Source organism: Thermobia domestica, chromosome 14 (assembly GCF_964235325.1).
Source record: "Thermobia domestica chromosome 14, izTheDome1.hap1.1, whole genome shotgun sequence".
NCBI lineage: Eukaryota > Metazoa > Arthropoda > Insecta > Zygentoma > Lepismatidae > Thermobia > Thermobia domestica.
This window is the reverse complement of record NC_137467.1, coordinates 120,724,011-120,745,730: the sequence shown is the minus strand read 5'-3', so window position 1 is coordinate 120,745,730 and position 21,720 is coordinate 120,724,011. Positions and strand designations below refer to the sequence as shown.

The following is a 21,720-nucleotide window of genomic DNA, read 5'->3' as shown; positions in this document are numbered from 1 at the left end:
CATAATAAATATGGTATTGTATGCTTTCCTCTGATTTGTGGATTTAAAATACGTAATACCCTGGTGTAATGTCATTTAAAAACTCTATGTTGGATTGACAACACTGGTAACCTTGTGATATCACAGAGTATGCTAATGTCCCCTGCCTAATATTTACATGGTACAAAGTTTCAGTGTTTTTTGTCAGTTAGTTTTAAAAGTTAAAAGGGCATATCAAGATAAATGGTCCACCCTGGATATATCAATGTTACTGCTGAAATATAGTAATTCAGATTAGTACTAGTTATTAAGATTGGTATGTAACACCTACAGATACCACATATAGTATAACGACGTATGATACTTAAGTAGCAACAGGTTTAAACTTCTGACGCCGTAATATGTACTTACATCTTTGGAAAATACGGCAATATGCACACTTGTTTGTATTTCAATTACACAGTCCAGAGACACCGTATTAAACATACTGCTCCTATTTTTGAGATAAATGCATAAATCACGCTATATTGTGCAGTTGTTACTGGAAGAGTAATTTATGAAATATGAACGAAATCCTTATACAGAGGTTTCAAATCTACAGTGACGATTTCGAGATGCACCTACCTTAGGAAATTCCATTTGGTGGCTTTGAATTCTGGATATTGTCTGTCATCAAGGTTTCCATTGAAGGATGCTGCACACAGTGTATACATGTGTCCAGTTCGCAGTCACCCCTCTTCATGCATCTTCTACAGATGCGAGGTCTCCGCTGTGCCAAGGCGCATTTAAACAGAAAAAAGGTGCAGTCCATCGTTGAGGCATCCGGAGGTTCTATTGGAATGTGAGTGAAGCGAATGGCATGGATACCAGTGTATTGTCATTTGTTGTCGAATGTGATATGCCTGGATGCCCTGTCTTGATGTAACCATACTCATTTGTTTCCTCACACAGATGAGGAATGTCATGGCGGTAAATTTACATCAAGATGTTAATAATGATAATAAATGTAATTCTCCTTGGCAATTTTTGCTACATGGTATCTTTAAAACTTCGCATTGTAACAAAAAAAGCAACAACAATGAGTATCTTGACAGAACTTTCCTTACATTCACAGTACTATCTTTGGAAGGAATTTTAACACCGCATTCTCGGCAGAAAATTGCACGCGGCTGGTTACTTCTTTTTTCTACAGAGACAATGCCTCGTCCAATGTGACAACTTATTTCGAACTATTGCCCGTTACATGTTTGTTGCTTTGGCAAGATTTGCTGAACACATCAGTTCGGTGCTTCTCCAACCCATCTCGATGAATTATGGTGTGGAAAGTGTTCCAACACAGTCTTCAGTCTTTCTCTGTGTAACTGAGTTTTACCCTGTGACAACAGTCTGGATAATAGATGGTGTACGGCTCTTAGTAGGAGGGAGGATTGGCTTGTTTCTGCCCTACAGGAATCCTTCCGCTCCTCGTCTTCCTTGTATCTTTTAATACAAGAACTATGCTACTGAGACGGAGAATCCACGTTTCCTGTATGTCTTGACGTCGGCAAGCGCCATCGTATCCTTTTCAGCTGAAGTTGATCTACGGAAGCACTCTTCAACAAAACGTACATAATACTTACCACCGATAAATTAAGGTATAATGAATTTGCACGATCAGTAATGTTATTCACTTGGCACTCGACGGCACTATTATCGCTTGTCAAAATAGTCACTAGAGAACAGAAATAACCTCAGTAAACAAAACTTAATGAGGTAATATTTTCATTATATATATATATATATATATATATATATATATATATATATATATATATATATATATATATATATATATATATAGATATAGATAGATATAATCATACATTATTTGGTAAATTAATAAAAATTAACAAAATTACGTATCTTACAAGTAAGGGACCATATGGTTGTCACGCAAATCAGATGCAGACATACGCCATCTGATTGAGCATGAAAAGATATGGAGAACACAGAAATTTAAGGTGCTAAGGGCCATAGGGAGCGGAGCAAGGAAAGAGGAAACATTGAATGTCGGCAAAATTGAAGAAAGTCAGGAATGACGGGAAAAGTTAATTTCTTGCAAACAGGGAAAGAAAGTCAACCAAAAGAAAGAAACTAAACATAACAAGGGCATCAAGGACGAAGAAAGATCATAATCAGGGTTGCCATCCGGACCGCAGTGTTGCCAGCTCTGCATAACATTGATATGAAAGATATAGCACAGTATAGCAATTCATGCTAAGGAAAAATATTAGTAACACAAAAGACAATTGAAAAGACTCTACACGTGCGTAAAAAGGTTTAACGATAGTCGTGAGTGAATAATGTACATGAGGGAGGACAAATATAGACATGAAAGTGAAGGGGGTACACATGATAACACAGAAACGAAAGTGTTCGGGAGCATCGTTCCATGATGATGATCGTTCATCACAGACACATTAGTGTTCTCCAGTATTAATGTGTGGCAACGTGAGAACTTTCTCCGCCTTCTGTCATTTGTTCATTACCAGTTTTCCTCTAGGCGATTCCAAAAGATGATACGCTTTGCGTTTTTCAAATGTGGCTACTCCAATGAACATCCTGGACAGTTTGAAACATCTTCCGTATATTGCTTTGAAAAAAAGACTCACAGAAGAATGCTGCAGAGACGCGTGTGACCAGCTTGCTTTTATCCGCTGTGCTCACTGCGAGAAATGTTTGTGTGTTGACCATGCATTCATTCGTGATCTTCACGTCAACTGCAATTAAACTACAAATGGTGTGTACTGTTCTCTATTTTCCTCCATTTGTATTCACGCGGGTGTAACATTCACTCACGACTACATTAAACCTTTTTACGCACGTGTACAGAGTCTTTTCAATTGTCTTTTGTGTTACTAATATTTTTCCTTGTGCATGAATTGCTATACTGTGCTATATCTTCCATATCAATGTTATGCAGAGCTGGCAACACTGCGGTCCGGATGGCAACCCTGATTATGATCTTTCTTCGTCCTTGATGCCCTTGTTATGTTTAGTTTCTTTCTTTTGGTTGACTTTCTTTCCCTGTTTGCAAGAAATTAACTTTACCTGACATTCCTGACTTTCTCCAATTTTGCCGACATTCAATGTTTCCTCTTTCCTTGCTCCGCTCCCTATGGCCCTTAGCACCTTAAATTTCTGTGTTCTCCATATCTTTTCATGCTCAATCAGATGGCGTATGTCTGCATCTGATTTGCGCGACAACCATATGGTCCTTTACTTGTTAGCGTATTTGTGTTTTATTTAATCATCGATCACTTCGAAGTCATACTAACATCTTTTTCCAGATTTTTATATCGTATAAAACTTTTTAATTATACTTGTAGGACGGAAGGCTTATTAAATATAGAGGGAAAAGTCCTTCGAGAGAATAACCTGATCTACTCTGTCATTATGATTATCTCTTTCGTCTATATAAAAGAACAATTACGCCTAATTGAATAGAATTATGATTTTACCTTTATTTCCACCAATTACCGATTTTAATATTATTACTTGAAACATAGATTTTCAGTAAATATACCTTTGAATATTATGAAGATATTTTAAGAATTCGAAAGCATAAAATTCGAATTATATTTTGTCAGCCTATCTGATCCGATACATAAATTACAACACAAGATTTATCAGTATCTTTTAAGATCATCAACTGTTTATTTTTACTTCTTCTGGTGCAGAAATAAATCAGCATCCCCCGGATACACTAAAATATATATTTTCTGAATGAAAAACAATGAATATACAAAAACTTCAACGAATTAATACAACAACAGTTCAACTGAATAACAAAATAATAAATAATCTTGTAATGGTACACTTACTGGGCTCTACACTGGTATTGTAGAAAATTAAAATGTCTGCAACAAAAGTTCTTGTGAACATCTCGAATCTGCATCAATTGACACTTTCCAGTTCGATTTGTGGCCTAAACAGCCCACTTTCGTTCTTGTAAGTTCAAAATACCATCATCAAATTAGACGATGTGACTTGATATGTTTTCGTTTCAAGATTGTGTGTACAATATGAACCAAAAAAAAGGCATGGTATAATCTAATGCCTTTATACTGTATATAGTAGTGAATCAACTCTTTAATACTCACTATAATGCTCTTTCATGCATCAACAGTCATCTATCTCTAGAACATGCATCAACAGTCATCATCATCGATCAACATCTATCTCTGGAACTATAGGCAATTGAACAGATGTTTACATACTTCCTCTGAAACAGCCCATATAACGAACTATTTCAGGGTGTCTACTGAAATTCCAAAATGAAATTTCGTGATTTTTTCGTGACCTTTTCTTTCCCAAAACATAAAATTTCGTAACATTCTTAAGAGCGAATTTGGTTGCGAATTAAGCCGAATTTTCATGCATGCGATAAAAGCGTGCTTTGCTTGCGATTTGGTAGCGTCTAAAGCCGACCATAGACATTTTTGGTGGTGAATTTTGACGTTAAGAACAAAATTTTTCAGTCTGTACTTATTTTTGTAGATAATAATAATAATAATAATAATAATAATAAAAAAATCGTGACCCAAAAGCTGAATTTCGTAACTTTTTCTTGACTTTCATTACAGTTTTCTGATTTCGTGACCGATAGACACTCTGCATTTATATTACTTATGTTACTGACTTATATAAAATACCTATAAAGGGTGTGTCAAAAAGCAACTCTGAAAATTCATATTGATTGATTCGTTTATTTTACAGATATGGTTTTGGTGTGATTTTGTAGCAAAATACTTTTTTTTTTTTTTTTTTTTTTTTTTTTTACTTTATACCTAAAGAGGATCAATGTGGCTTCCATTGGTGATGCGCCCACGTCCCATCTGAAGTCTCATTTGCTCTACAAGGTCTAAAAATTTGTTGTGACTACCGAACATCCAGTTCAATAAAACACTTATATCACTGATAAACAGTGAGCCTACTGGGAGAATCTTTACCATACTTTGTACGAAAATCACGTTACACAGTTGTCGCAGACTTTGATTCTTTAAACCAAAACACACAGTTAGCACACTCGGGACCAGTAAAGGCAGCCATCTTTGCTGTAACTGCCGCTAGCACTTGCGGTGGGTTGTTTCTGACTTGGTGTACTACGTGAGTCAAAACTTGATGTATTTTTTTACAAAATGACACCAAAACTATGTCTAAGATAAATGAATCGATCAAAATGAGTTTTCAAAGTTGTAAACTCCTTTTTGATACACCCTGTATTTGTGGAAACATGTAAACTTCTTTCTGATACACCCTGTATTTGTGGAAAACTTATGTTAAACAAAGAAAACAATTACTCAGAAGTTAGACAAGAAGCATCCTTAACTTCTTAACTTATTTATTTATTAGTTGGTTGGATTCGAATTTAGCGTATTTGTTTCTGCAGCGTGGGTACCGCCCGCATGTTGACCGAGTGAAGTCAGCGAAGTTGAAGCTGAGGGAGGCAGGGGAGGATGCGGAGAGAGGCCTGAATGCATTCACTGTATGTTTCAATCACAACGATGAAGAAACCTGTTCAGCACGTGCTCGAGTGAGCATGCGGTACGGGGCTTTTTTGCATTGCTCGCAGTTCTGAACCTTGTATCGGCTGTCCTATCCTATGATAAATATGTCCTATGTGAGATTTGAAGCATATGACCTCCCGCCGGGAATCCAACCTGGATCTCCCGCGCCAAAGGCACACACGCTAACCATATAGCCATGACGAAGCTCTATTATAATTATTATTACAGTAAAACCTGTCAACTTGGTCATCTGCTCGTCGTTGGCCTAGGGGCTAAGTTAGCCTAGTTTGTCTTGAACCTGCATTTTCCCATAAAACATTCGTTACTTATTCGTTGGCCACCTGTATATTTTGGAAGTTCGCCGCGTTGAAGCAATGTTTGCTCTATGATGATGATAAATTTACCTGCATATCTTGTCGACGCAAATACCGTTTTGTTATTTTTCTTAACTCTTTCTTATTCGAATCTGAGAGGCGGATGTTCTGCATTTGACTGGAGACAAAGAAGCATGGATTCCTATGATTTGTTCTTGGATGTCAATGGCCAGAACACTATCCTGATAAAAGGGTGGTGAAGGAAGATGTGAATAAGAAAAAGCACGTACAGGAATTCAGGAAATGGTTGGACGTATTTTTTTACCCTATGTGTTTTGGTAAAACCAGTAGCTATATCGGTAAACCAGTAGCTCCTTTCATCAGTGGGGAGCTTTGGTAATTCCAGAAAATTCTCAAGGTTAAAGCTAACCAACCATCTCAAGTGTCAACTATTGGCACCTGACGGCTTGTCTAAAAGGTAGCGGAGGTTTTAAAATATTAATTTCCTTAATATTTACTCAAAACATCTTTTGCTCCGAGGAGGTTAATGCACTTGTAGCTCATCAGCAAGAGGCAGTTAACTACAAAATTAGAATATACATATGTGCCAAAAGTATAAAAGAAATACGTCTAGAATGAACCACCATGAATAAATTTGTTATTAATAAATAATTCGCTATTTTTCGAGAGATATCTACAGAAAATATTTGTCATTGTTTGATCATTTCAGTTTAAAAGTAGCTATCACGCCATTGCTTATAAAAAATTTACAATTAAGTAATACTAGAAATCCTATTCTAAAAATATACCAGTCATACTTATTTTCTGTAAGTTGGCCACTTTTCAATGGAAACGACGGTGGCCAACATAGACAGGTTTCACTGTATTACTATTATTATTACTAATGTCTGGATTTGTATGTAATTACATATTTTTCCTTCATATGTAGGTTCGTCAAATCCTTAAATGTTTGTGATTCACACTTGTAGGGTGCTTCAACTCAAGTTTCATATTACATATTTCTATGGTTTATATATATATATATATATATATATATATATATATATATATATATATATATATATATATATATATATATATATATATTTACATAAAACGGTTAAAATTTTGCGTTTACTGAAATTTTAATTTAAAATAAAAAAGAAAATAAACTCTCCAATGTGCAAGGCTTGCATCTAGATTCAATTTTGTCATGTCTATCTTTTCGTTTCTTTACCGAAAGAGAAATATCTTTCTCTCTTTTTTTTTTTTTTTATTTATTTGTGAAACCATGTTTCGCAGAATTTTCGCCGATAATAACAAAAGAAATATAAGAAGAAACAAGTAAAAATCCCCCCTCCGGGGTACATTAGCAGCGCCCTTTATTCTCAACTCTGGAGGAAGACAGATCACGTGCCTGACAGGCGACTGGCCAGGAAATTCCTAAAATGAAGTCTGTTTGATTGTTATCGGAGGTCGGACGGGAAAAAAGATGAAAGCAAATCCTGCAATTCAAGTTAAAACTGTATGCTAGTGTGCTTCCAGGAATTTACTGCAAGAGTTCGTTCCAAGAAGCTGGTGACAATGGCAATATCACAGCAGGTAACCTAAGCTTTCAAAGAACTTCGCTTGTTCAACTGAATGACAGGAGGACAGTACTCTAGTGTTGCAGTTGCAAAACGCACGTGTTCTGTATTGACCGTCGAAGTTAGAAATGGCTCCGGTTGCCTCAACTTTATCCGCGAAATTGCGGTCGTGGGTAACTATCGATGATGCGTTTATTACGGACGGTAAAGTGGTGTTGTGCCAAGTGTGTGATAAAAAAAATTGGTTGAGTTGATTTTGGGTTTAAGGTCCCGTCCAGCAGCGAGGCTATATGAGACGTGGACCTACTGATTAAAGTGGAATCCGAACCACATGAGCTCTCGCCGGGAATCGAACCCGGATAAAAAAATTGGATGTTCAATGAAATCTCAGAACAACATGTACGAAGTGCACTCCATGCAAGAAATAAAAATTTGCGAACTGCAAAAAAAAAAAAAAAAAAAAAAAAAACAAGTACTCTCGACACAAATGCATCAAGATACTTCAGTGAGTGAGTTTTTCAAAGACTTGTGCCAAGCAATGATAGCAGCAAACATTCCTTGGAACAAAGTTCAAGTGCCACAATACCGTGCTTTTCTGGAGAAGTACTGCGGGCGTCGAATTCCTGACGAATCCACTCTTCAAAAGTGTTATCTCGAAGTTTGTTATAGGGAAGCTATAGATACCATTAGGGCAAAAATAGGTAGTTCATATATATATTTGGATTTCTGTGGTCGAAACAACAGACGTTTTGGGACGTTATGTAGCAAATTTACTGATTGGAAAGTTAAGTGAAGATGCTCCATCTAAATCCTATCTTACTGCGAGTAAATTGCTGGAACACACGAATCATTCCACGATTACTCGCCTTGTAAACGATAGTCTTAAAGTGCTGTGGCCGGAAGGAGTTCAAAAAGAAAAAGTCCTTGTTCTCTATACAGACAGGGCAGCGTACATGTTAAAAGCGGCTAGAGCACTTACAGTTTTTTACCCTCACTTAATTCATTTCACCTGTATGGCCCATGCTCTTTAGCGTATTGCTGAAGAGGTGCGAGACAACTTTTGCGAAGTAAATCAACTAGTTTCTTCCACGAAAAAATGTTTGTTAAGGCGCCACTACGTGTTCAAGTTTACAGAGATCAACTGCCAGACGTGCCACTTCTCCCGGAGCCTGTGCTAACGCGATGGGGCACTTGGATACAGGTAGTACATTTCTACAATGAACATTTTCAAAAAATAAACCCTGTTGTTCATTCATTTCCATCGGAGTCTGCTGTGTCAGTTGGCATTGCTCAGAAACAGTTTAATGACTCAAAAGTAGCGTGTGATATCGCATACACAGACAGCAATTTTGGCTGGCTACCTACAAGCATTAAAAAGCTAGAGACTGTTGGGCGGTCTCTTCCGGAATCCATGGAAATCATAGAGGATGCAAAGAGACTGCTGCAAGGTGTGTGGGGAAATGTAGGAGAAAAAGTTCGGAAGAAACTAAATGCAGTGCTGGAAAGAAACCTGGGTTACGACAGCCTATTGGTAGTGTGTGAGATTCTCAATGGTTAAACAACCCCCCCCCCCCTGAAGATATTTTCCCTAACTACATCCCTCTGTTGAAATACGTTCCTGTTACCTCTCGTGATGTGGAGAGATCATTCTCTGCATACAAGAATATTTTATTCGATCGCCGACAAAATTTTACTTCCGATCATTTGGAAATGTACCTTGTAACTCATTGTGCAACAACACACAGTTGAACTGCAGGACATCTTTTGTAAGTACTTTATTTCAAATTAAAAATGTTCATTAGTGGAAATATTCTTCAATCTTAGTTCAGCTGGTATTGTTTAAAAGATATAGAACTGCTTTTCCCTGCAAGAAATAAATATATATATAAAACAATACATTTCGTCTTAAGTTGCTTTTAGTATTTAAATTTGTATATTGCGTATAATTCATTTCAAGATTGGGCCGTGGCGTCGGATGCGCATTTAGTGTAAAAGGATCTAGGTTTGAAACGGGACCACACCACACCACATGAGATTTCTGACGTACAAATGCCGTATGCATTGCTTTTCTCGGGACTTTCCTGTTTCTCTCTAGCCGACTCACATCTTCCTTCATTCGCGTCTGATTTGTATTTTCCTGCAATCAGTCACGTCAGTGACGTATGGCTGTCTCAGCTGTTCAAGCATTTCACTTCATTGGGAGACTTGCATTAAGCAGGATAAAGTGTAGTAGATTTTCCTTTTTATTTTCATATATAATATTGCATACTCATACGCGTGTTAATATTACGTTTTCATAAATATGTAACATATGTAATATTATATATTCTTATATAATATTACATATTTCTTACACTTTTAAGCGATTTTGTTAAATATTTATGTATATATTTAGGGGGTTGATATTACATAAAACTCCGGACTCTAATTATTACAGATAATTGTGCGTATGTTATAGATGTAACAAATATACAAGCATAATTATGATTTAATAAGTACTTAATAAGTACTAACTTAATAAACAATTTATCAGTCACTTTTTTTTGTGTGTGAGGAAAGTTTTGATCACTGTTAAGTACTTACATCCAATAATGTTAACGAGTAGCTTGCCGAATGAAGTATTGCGAACAGAAAAATTGGCAGGAGTACCACTGATTTCAGGTTAAGGAATTAAGTCTGACACACATACGAAAAGAAATTAATAATAACTAAATTCCTAAAATTAATACAATTTCATTACTTATTGATATAATTTATACCAACAGCATCGCTGTGCCTATTTTTAACACTATTCTAAAAACTATCACGCAATTAAATTTTAACTTAGAGAAGTTATACAGACAAGCGAATGAAATAATATAAGGGAAACATGTATAATGGAGATCCAACAATAACTTACTTTTCTGATTTTTCAAAAAACATAGCGTAAGTCTGATAGTGAAATACTTATTTATGAACTAAATACTTATAAGCGTTTAGGAGATCATGAAACGAATCGCCCTCACTAACCCCTTATTGAGCCCGAAAGGAATGAAGCGTATTATATTGTACGGTTTCTTTATGAAATTTATTATTATGGAACGACGGCGAAGCCGATCATCAGTATACCATAATAAATTATTCAGCAGATATATTACACACTTTATGTGTAATACGTCTTTGTTGAAGCTCTAGTAGGCTGACTTGTTTTGTTTTAATGGTCTTACCCATTTGTGGCTCTCACGAGGAGAAAGCTAGGGACACCGAGGAAACAAGGCACCACAGAGTCAACCGGGAACCACATATATAAATCAATTCAAGGAGGTTCGTTGTTATAGATTCTGACAAGGAGATTAAGTTTTAATTATTATTTTCCAAAATACTCTTATGATTTGGGGGCACAAAAATATCTTTTTGCGCCGGAGCCTAGAAGAGATTTATTACGGGCTGAGTATGTTATGCAATGTTCGAAATGGGTCGTATGCTCTTGTGTTATACACTCCATACTACTGCTTTCTATTTAATTTTTATACCGGCACCTTTCATAGTGAGATTGTATACGAAAAGTTTTTAATCGGACAGTACACATGAAAAAAATAGATATGCAAAATATATAGGCTACCAGAGCTACATTTCTCGTTTCGAGCATTGGAATATTTTAAAAACGAGGGGAATGGTAATCTTAAAGAAGTGAAGAAAGAAAGAAAGAAAGAAAAAAATGACATCCCGTTCCTCCTAATTCGGGTACCCTTATTTGCGTGAAAGTATTTTTGTAATGGTGAGATGATCAAAATTGACAGTCGTTGTTGGGTTTTGGAACCATTTTATTATATCAAAACCGAAAATCGACATTATTATTCGCTCTTCCAGACAACCGAAAACCAAAATCGTTTGAAATGTGAACAGCATTACTATTTATTTATTATTACCGTAATTTGCACACATTTCAAATTACATTCTTTAGTTCAAAAGTGGCTGTGAGTTAATATAGTTTTGAACCACTTTTAGGTCGCCTTCACACTAAGATCTTGTGAGACGTTCATGTGAACCTATAGTGTGAAGGCACTGAATACTTCTGAGCCGCTCAAAAGATCATGATATCAAAATGGCAGCTATGTTAGAGTCAGAAGAGGCTGTAGTTTAATCTTAGCGATAAATTGCAAGAAAAAAACGAAAAGAAGATATAGAACAATGTGGATTCATCCTATAAATCGATCAAGACTGCAAGAATGTTCATTTTACAGTATAACGAACATTGTATTTTGTCTCATTTCTGTTTTACTTTGTAGTATAACTCATATATAAAAATATGATTACTACTTACTACGATAAGTATATATTGATTACACATCATTTGCAATCATTTAAATGCACTATATTTCATAATACTTGTTATTTGTTTTACAGCGATTCAGTGCTTCTGCATAATAACATGGCGTCCTCTTGCATTATATTTTTAACAAGCATAGATAAAAAAGTCTGGCAACGAAACTGTTATCATAGCAACCGTACTATTGTCCTCAACAACGAATCAACAAACATTAATATCTATCAACTGAAAATTAAACATCTACAAAATAAGATTATTCATGACATTACATCATTTTCTTCTTTTTCTATTGTATAGCGAGTGCATACGTTAAACCACTTTTGCCCTACACATTAAATGAAATAAACAACATAAATACAGGTTATCATTGTAACAGTGTGTTTCCTAAACTGAGAAAAGATGAAAGAAAATTTTTCAGTTACTTCAGGATGTCTATATCTTCGTTTAACAAACTGTATAATAGTATAAAGTGTGCATTTCATCAAAGTAACACTAAAATGAGAAAATTTTCAATATATGTACAATTTTCTTCATTCAGAGGTCTCAGACTGCGTTTTATTTTCTTCCCCGCCAGCAGCCCGCTCTTGCCGGCTACTCGTGTGGTGATTATAGCAGCTCAGAGCCGCGGGTTCACTTGCACCAAAGCGCGTGTGTTAAGGCGTAAATTTAAGGCAATGTAAAGCTACCAGCTGCAACTCACGTGAGCGGCTCACAAGATCCTAGTGTGAAGGCTACCTTAGACTTTAAGTAAAAATGTGCTAAATTTGAGACTTATAACTGCACTGTCTCTTTGTAGGTTCGTCTGTGAAGCAAACCTGTTTTCGCTTCTCTTCAACTGAGAAACAAAAAGGGTATTTTGAACAAAGGAAACACTCCTCCCTTCCTGCAAATTTCTCGCCAGAACCCTTCTTGAATGGCGCCAGACCCCGATGAAAAAGTTTTTTGTGTCATCTTCTGGAATACAAGACGATTAATTCTTGAATCCTGTACAAAACAGGTAATAATAATTGTTATAACGTTTTGGATAAACGATTGGACCCTGTGGGGTAACATCATCATCACAGATTACTGACGGAACTAAGATACAAACCTCCCACAAGTTTTATTCTTAGTTGGACCGACATACCGCTTCATCAATCGGAAATTGCGATAGGGTGCTTTCTCACCTAAATTTGCTCTCCACTGACTTCTAGTTGCTTTTAAACCTGAAGAATTCATTGCAAATGTTTTACATCTAAATATGTCCTGGAAGTACCATATTAAGACTCCTATGAAAGCACTTTTGCGTCGATTAACGGGTGAAAGGGATTTGAACGGTGTATACAGGATTATGTTACTGACAGAAATGTATCATTCGACAAATAAATATTGTGGGAGGTATATACATGAAAACGGTATACAATTCTGGTATGTATCTCGGATACAAAAATCATACACCAATACAGATATTTATCATATACGAAAAGGATACATGTTATTGGAGCAGCATACAGAAATATGAGTGAATAAAACAAGTAATGACAACTATCTTCAAGAAGTAAAACTGCTAAGAATTCTCTGCTGAACTGGACTCGAGGAACTCTTTGGTGCAATCGTAAAGCACTAGTAGCTGCATTTGACATTAACGCTTTATAGTATGCATTGTACGGATTTCTGAAACGAGAAAAAAACCTTTATTATATAATACTGTATATAAAACGATAACACACAAAATATATATAAATTTTACATTAATAGATACATATATCTTGTTAATCTTATTACATAAGCAATTTTTGTTCCAATCTGTCTTAATTCGCAACTTTGTTGAACTCTCTGTAACTGAATATTTCTGCTCACAGAACCAACCAAGATTTAATCCTAGTTTTATTAAGTCGTTCTATAGCTTAAAGTATGTGCGATACGAAATCTACTTGAATCGATGAATTCGGGCAACATTTTGCTGGGGTAACCAAACATGGTGAAATTGATACTCCGTGGCGTCCTGATAGTGGGAAATAAAAGAATTGTGCATTTAAGTACTGTCTAGGAAGGGGGGGGGGGTTCAACTTTACTTTGAACAGATGGATTTTATGTCAATTACAGCCAGATATGGAGTACATATTGTATACGCATTCTGAACTGCTACTTGCAGTAGTATAGTGGTACAGATTGCACACACAGTCTAATCGGAGATTTATCCAGTTATAAACCAAAATGCGTTAAAAGTAGTTCATTCCAGATTCGTTTGTAGATCATAACGTTACCTTGCTTTTTTTGTTTGTTTGTTTGTTTGTTTGTGTGTGTGTGGGTTTTAAATTACAACCAGAGTGAAGAGTAAATATTCTCAAATTCTTACATGCTAAAGGAACTGGCAGCACAAACTCTCATTAAAAAAAATTAGACTCTGTACAGAAGGTAGTTCTGTTCGAGAGTGTTTCGTTTGTAATATTGCACCATGTCGAGAAGAATGACCAAATACCCTAGTACAAACAGCGGATATATTTTTGACATTACGTTCAACATCGACCGAACGACTAGGGGTGTTCCAAAAACCGGTTTTGGTTCGGTTTGCAGTTTAAACAGAATCAATCGGTTTGAACTTCAAACCGGTTCGGTTCGGTACGGTTTGAGAAAGGTTCGGTTCGGTTTGTAGAATGGTTCGGTTCGGTTTACAGAGTGTCTACTAAAATTCCAAAATGAAATTTTGTGAATTTTTCGTGACCTTTTCTTTCCAAAACCAGAAAATTTAATAACATTCTCAAGAGGGAATTTGGGTGGGAATTGGGCCGAATTATCATAGATGCGATAGAAGCGTGCTTTGCTTGCGGTTTGGTAACGTCTAAGCCAACCACAGACATTTTTGGTGGTGAATTTTGACGTTTTATAGAACAAAATTTTCCAGTCTATACTTATATTTGTAGAGATTTAACAAAATCGTGACCCAAAAGATAAATTTCGTGATTTTCTTGATTTTCATGACCGTTTTCTGATTTCGTGACTTTCGTGACCGATAGACACCCTGGTTTAAGAACTGAAGGTCCTTTTTGAGGACTGTTTTGTTCGGTTTCAGTTCAATATTCGAAATCGACGGAAATGCAGTTTCCATTATTAGGAACCATCCGCCCAGACATTACAATAAGGCTAAATGTTATGTTTTCCGGTATAACTTTATTCAGATTAAAATTATTTTGATATTACTGAAACAACTGAAGGTTCGTACCGTGGGGGTATTTTACTGATGCTTTGGAAATTGGAATAAAACTCTTAATATCAGTTGGTAGACAACTTTATGGATGGGCGGATTTACGAGATATACCCTGGAAAGAAAGAGGGAAGTTACTTGAAGGGTGGATGCTATTCCAGGAGAAGCTACGTTTAGAATGAAACATTAAACTCATCCTGAAATGACTGGGGGGGGGGGCATGCTTTACGCCCTATATGTGAACTATATCGTGGTGCTATATTATTAGGTAACCAAGAAAATTCGTGCTGTTTTTGGGAATAGTTACTTTTGCCGCGTTAGTGTGACCAAATTGATTCTGATGACGTTACAGTGTATGTTTACATTCCTTTCAAACCTAATTTAATAGAGAGTTGTTCAGTGCAACGCACATTGCGCTATCGGTTTTGTAGGAAACGAAATCTTCGAAAAAGTATGTACTTGGAAATGGAGATTTTGAGACCTATTTTGCTTTACGAGTAAAAATTATGAAACAAAGATGCAAAGCCGATAAAAGAATATGCTTCGAGTTTAGCTTCGAGTTTAGAGGGACGTCAGTGAGTAAACCTATTGTTCAAAAGTGGTTCAGCTGCTTACTTCCGAGTTGAGTTGATTTTGAGTTTAACGTCTCTTTCAGCAGCGAGGCTATCTGAAACGCGACCTACTGATAACCGCGGAATCCGGCCCACATGAGTTCCGCAAAGAATCGAACCCGGGTCTCCCGCGCCAAAGGTGTGTACGCTAATCGCTTATCCACGAAGGAGCTCTGTTCTTCTTCCGAGACGAGAGCCTTGAAGACAAACATCGTGTTGGTTATCCCTCCACTCTCGACAAAGTCCAGATGGAGGAGGAACTCAGCAGAATCCTCATCAAACTTTACAGGAGCTGACACACAGGATTAGAGTATCTGACGAAACCTTTCGATCATATCTTCATAACCTTGGGATGACATGAAAGCTAAGCAAATGAATTCCTCATGTCCTGTCCGAGGGAAACATGCTCAACGGTTAAACATATGCTTGTTGTTGCTGTCGCGCCATAATAAAGCCTCGTTCCTGGACCAAATCTTGACATAGTCTATGACGTAAAACTGATCATGTATGATAACTGCAAGAGGAAACATAATTGAACGATTTCTGGTTTGGTCTCAGTGGATGCTAAACCGGACATTCAACAAAAGAAGGTAATGCTGTGTTTGGTGGACCAGCGTTGGCATAGTCCAGTATGAATTTCTAGAAAGCGGAAAAACCATAACACCCTAGCTCTACTCGACAGAATTGCAAAGAATTTCAGCTGCACTGCTCCAGAAGCAGTCAGCACTGGTCAACAGAAGAGTTCTCCTTCTCCATGATCTTGCCAAACCTCACACGGCAAATGTAACTAAAGAGGTAATCAAAACATTGGACTGGAAAGTTCTGCCTCATCCACCCTATTCCTCGGACATCGCTCCATTGGACTATTACCTTTTTTTGGCCATGGATAAACACTTGCGGAAACAGCAGTTCCGAAAACTCGACGATGTCACAAAGGCTGTATCACAATTTTTGGACTCCAGAAAAAAGGATTCCCCCCCCCCCCCCTAAAAGGCATTTATAAGCTTGTGTTTCGTTCGGAACATGCCATTGAAGCCAATGGTGATTATTTCGAAGAATAAAATGGGTGTTTAGGAATTCTGAGGACCGTGTTTGAGTGACAACTTTTTGTTGTTGTTGTCTGATATAATACAAGGGAAAAGGAAAGATAAGTAATTTTGAGTAAAGACTGACTCGTTTCTTATCTATTGATATTTTATTATGAGAATCGTATACTCACGTTAATCGACTGAGGTAGTTGGGAACTAGTTTACTTTAACAGCAGGAGTAAAAGTGCGGGGGAACGCGGGAGGATGTCGTCCTTCCACTTACAGAAAATATCTATACCGTCCCCCCACTTTCTAAAAAAAAAAAAAAAAAAAACCGTCCTCTACCTTCCGAAATCCACTTTTACCCCTGTTTAACAGTACTAAATCATATTCTAGTACGAAGGAAATATTACCGAACAATGGAAATATTACAGTTATACTATTTAAGTGAGTGCTAAAACTACCTCAAATTTAACAATTTGTATTACTCCTTTGTATAATAGCATGTCTACCTACAAAATTTCGTATTTTTATGTATTCTGGGGTTTGAGGCTTGCCATTCTGAGTGTGAAAAAACTCAGCAGTCCATCGTTTGGGAATTTTACAAGAACATTATATTAATCCACCCTTTTGAGCAATAGGCTAACTGCCTACCAAACTTCATCTTCCTAGGACTTAGGGATATTGTTCCCTAGGTAAAGGACAGTGGAAAAGACCGTTATTTAATTTTTAAATATAAATATGCATCAACCCCTAGCCTTAACAAAGACAATGAAAATTAACTTAATATTATCATTACGTACAATGTAATTCTGTAAATTGTTATTGTTTGGATCAATATCAACTCGTATATAACAGTACAATATTTAATGCAAAATTTAACAAAATTATGATCCACAATGGTCCACTATAATTTGTTTACACGTAAAAATTTTGGCACGTAAAAATACTTTATTATACACAAATCTGCTAACTGGTCGTATGTTACAAGTGAGTTAAATTCAGCTCCATTTGGACACAGCTGAATTCGCTTTGACGGAGTTCGCTTAAGATTTGGTTAGCCAATAGCAAACGAAAATACGTTTCAAACCCTTTGGCTCGGTTTGACGACAGTTTAGTTCGCTTTCTGAACGGTGCGGTTTGGGAACAGTTCGGTTCGGTACGGTTTGGGATCGGTTCTGTTTCGGTTAACCGTTCTAAACCGGTTAAAGTGGTAAACCGAAACCGCGGTTTACGTTTTCAGGAACCGTCCACCACTACGAACGACACGGATACTTTAGTAGAATAATTTGTTGATTACGAACCAGAATATCATCGCTTATATCGTTAAGTAAAGGTGGAAGGGGTGATGGGAGTACTCTCCCAGTCTATTCGTTCCATGTAGGTCTTAATGTTTGGTATGGTGTCTATATATAGGGTGAGTCAAAAGTCCTTAAACACCCTTATACTTTTAAGCCTGAAGGGAACAAGTGAAAAGTGATATGGCAACTGATATTGGGTGAGGGGCCGCAACTTTTAGGGTGTCTGTCGATCATGCCCGCCATCTTGGATTCAAGTCGAACTTTCTAAATAGGAAGGGGGCATTGGCATATTAAATAACACTAGCTCGAGCTCACGAATGCAGAGGTGTATTTAAAAAAAAAAAATCAATGTTGGAGGGTTCGGGAATTGTGACGGCCCAAAGGTGGAAATTGACATTGAAACTGACATAATCTTTGTGGTGGACAAACACCGTGCTCGTGAGTTTTCTGGGGGTTCTCCCGTTTCCTCCCTATTTCTTCATTTCCCATTATCACCGTCTCCTTTAGCCTAACCGGCATAACCGTGGGATGTTAAAGAGGATTTTAATTTCATTTTTCTTTATTGCAGATGATCTAAAATGAGTCCGACAAAGGCACAGAAGGTGGAAATCATCCTTATATCCGTGGAGTGCAGCTACCGAGCAATTGCAGATGACAACAGACGGCATTCAGACAGAACCGGTATCGCACACGTGATCACTAAATTCCAGGAGACTGGTTGTGTTGAAGATAAGCCACGTAGTGAGGGAGTAAAGACTGTCTTTACTGAGGAAACCCCAACGGCGGTGATATCGTTTGTGAAAAGTCCTAAACGCAGTACCTGTTGTGTGTCATTGGAATGTACAGTAAGCCAATCCTCCGTGATCAGGATATTGCCCATCTATCACTAGCATCCTTAGACGCTGCACATGCTACATAACTTAAAGAGGACGACTCTGATCGCTAGTTGGAGATCTGCATGTGGGATACTGAACAACAGGAACGGGATCCCTTGTTTTCCAAGGGCATACTGTTCAGCGATGAGTCATACTTCACTTCGAGCGGGGAAGTCAATCGGCATAGCTGTCGATAATGGTGTGACGCAAATTCCCACTGGGTTGATCCGAGTACAAAACATAGTCCAAAAAAGGTAATGGTGTGGCATATGGGACACCCGCATCATTGGGTCATTTTCCAATACCAACAACTTAATGGCGCAACAGTACCTGTCTCCCGTGTTTCCTTCCATACTGAACGCAGACGGCAATTTCCCGTTTTATTTTCAGCATTATGGAGCTCCCCACACTATGGAGTTGATGTGCGTGAATGGTCAGATGCACAACTTCCAGTGAAGTGGATTGGTCGTCATGGTTCCGTGGAGTGGCCGCCCGGATCCCCTGATCTAATGCCCCTTGATTATTATCTGTGCGGACAACTTAAGCAGATTGTGTATTCGTTCAGTATACATGACTTGAGATACCTTCCCCGAGGCACGCATCCAGCATGCATGTGACCAAATTTCATCCAACATTCTCCTCTGTTGCAGTCAAGAGTGGTTGCGGCGACTAGTTATGCATTGCACGGGATGGACACATTGATTAAAAAAAAAAAAAAACACACACACACAATTATACCACTGCACTCCTGAGCTCGAGCTAGTGTTATTTAATATACCACATGCCCTCCTTCCCATTCAAAAAATTCGACTTGAATCCAAGATAGCGGCAATGATCGACATACACCCCAAAAGTATTAACCCCTCACCCAATATCAGTTGCCATACTCATTTTTTACTTGTTTCCTTCCGGCTTCAAATTATGAGTGCCCAAGGACCTTTGACTCACCCTGTATTGCATCCTCTTTGGAAAGTACTATCATACATATATAATGAGAAAGAACTAAAGCAAAAATTTCAACTTTGATACTTGACTGTGAACGTTATGAGTTAAAAAAAAAAAAAAAAAATGCACAGAAAACGCATGTTTATGCCACTCTCAACAATGTGTTTCTGAGCTACATACTTAAACCACCAAGGAATGACTTACACCTTAGAATAAGTTTCCAACATTCAAATAAAAAAGTTAATTTTTAAAATTAAGTAAAAGTGATTACCAGTAATGAATAAAAATAAAATACGAAACTAATTATTACAATTGAATTCAGAATAAGTACGGTACAGTACGTAGCACAATGTCTCTGCACACTCATTATTTGCTTTTCGGATGGAAGTGGCAATTAATATACGAATAGAAAAATAAATCAAACATTTGCAATCACAAAACATATTTTAGACTAGAAACTGAGTTGCTTTTTTTTCTTCCTCTTGTCACGAGAAAAATGTCTGCGATGGAGTAGAATGCACAACAAAGCATAAAGTATGTAAAGCCAGCTTGTTAAAAAAACAAATCCTCAGTGTAGAGAAAATGTTTAGTTTCTGCAAATGAAACATTAAACGTATTACCTATTTTAAATTTGGTATTCATATCGTATCGGCCTTAAACCCTGCGTAAATACAATCTATTTCCTTTAAAAAATCATAACGTAATGATATCATTACAGAATGAGTGTTAATTTTCACAAATTGATGCTTAGAATTTCAGGAATTTTATTCAATGTGTTAAGAGAACATTTTAATAAGTTACGATTATCGGCTTGTAAGACGACCAGAGGCAAATGCATTAAAACGCAGAAAGAAAAAAAAACTTAAAAAGTAAAACGTATAAGCTGCCGCACTAAACTTTATCGCTCCAATTTCTTAAACTAGATCAAGTTATGCTGCAGTTATTACTGACACATTTTTTATGGACAAAATTATTTGGTCTAGGAATTAATTCGTGCGGTTGGTACGCACACATTGAAGCTGTAGTACAAACACAAAATACATAAATACCTTAAGAAAAATATTGTCCATCGCTAGCCACCACTTTCGCCCATCTGTCAGGCAATGTACGGATTCCGTGGCGAAAGAAGTCCTCATCCTTGGAAGCGATCCAGTCAGAGACTCATGTTTCGATATCTTCTGAAGAAGTAAACCGCTGTCCAATCAAATCGTTGTTCATGCAATCGAACAAGTAGTAGTCCGAAGGAGCAACGTCTGGTGAATACGGCGGGTGGGGTAAAACTTCCCATTCGACATTTTCTAAATAGGTTTTGACCGGTTTTGCGACATGTGGGCGAGCGTTATCATGTTGAACAATAAGTTTATCATGTCTGTTCTCCCATTCTGGTCGTGTTCTGGCCAGAGCTTGCTTCAAACGCATTAATTGTCGCCGATAACGTTCTCCATTCATAGTTTCACCCGGTTGCAACAGCTCATAGTACACCACACCTTTCATATCCCACCATATGCACAGCATAACCTTTGCACAGTGAATATCTCGTTTTGGTTGTGATGGACCTGGTTCACCTGGTTTCACCCAGGCCTTTTTTCGTTTAGGGTTCTCGTAATGGATCCACTTCTCATCACCCGTAATAATTCGATGCAGAAACCCCTTTCTGCTCTGTCGTTGAAGCAGCAATTCGCAAATGGTTTTTCGTCTTTCAACGTCTCTGTCTTTCAATTCATGTGGAACCCAATGTGACATCTTTTGAATCATTTCCATGGCTTTCAAGCGTTTGGAGACTGTTGTTTGATCAACGCCTAATGCTGCTGCAAATTGTTCCTGCGTTTGACACGAATCCTGCTCGAGCAATGCTGTCAATTCTTCGTCTTGAAATTTTTTTGGCTGTCCAGCTCGCTCTTGGTCTGCCAAGCCGAAATCACCACTTCTAAACCGTGCAAACCACTTCTGACACGTTCCCTCAGCTAGAGCATGGTCACCATACACTTCCACCAAAATACGATGACTTTCAGTCGCACTTTTCTGCATGTTAAAGTAAT

The 21,720-nt window shown here is 37.4% G+C and overlaps 1 protein-coding gene across 3 annotated transcripts in view; it reads right to left on the bottom strand.

Annotated features, from left to right (window-relative positions):
• Positions 1-21,720, bottom strand: part of Kr-h2 (transmembrane protein 33-containing Krueppel homolog 2) — a 144,001-nt gene that overhangs the window by 10,296 nt on the left and 111,985 nt on the right. For all 3 annotated transcript variants that reach the window (XM_081738772.1, XM_081738769.1, XM_081738771.1), the window contains 2 exons: positions 13,209-13,390; positions 10,012-10,079 (listed from right to left, as the gene is read on the bottom strand). In XM_081738772.1, the coding sequence (XP_081594898.1) occupies positions 10,012-10,079; positions 13,209-13,390 (250 nt within the window). The remainder of the gene's footprint in view (positions 1-10,011; positions 10,080-13,208; positions 13,391-21,720) is intronic.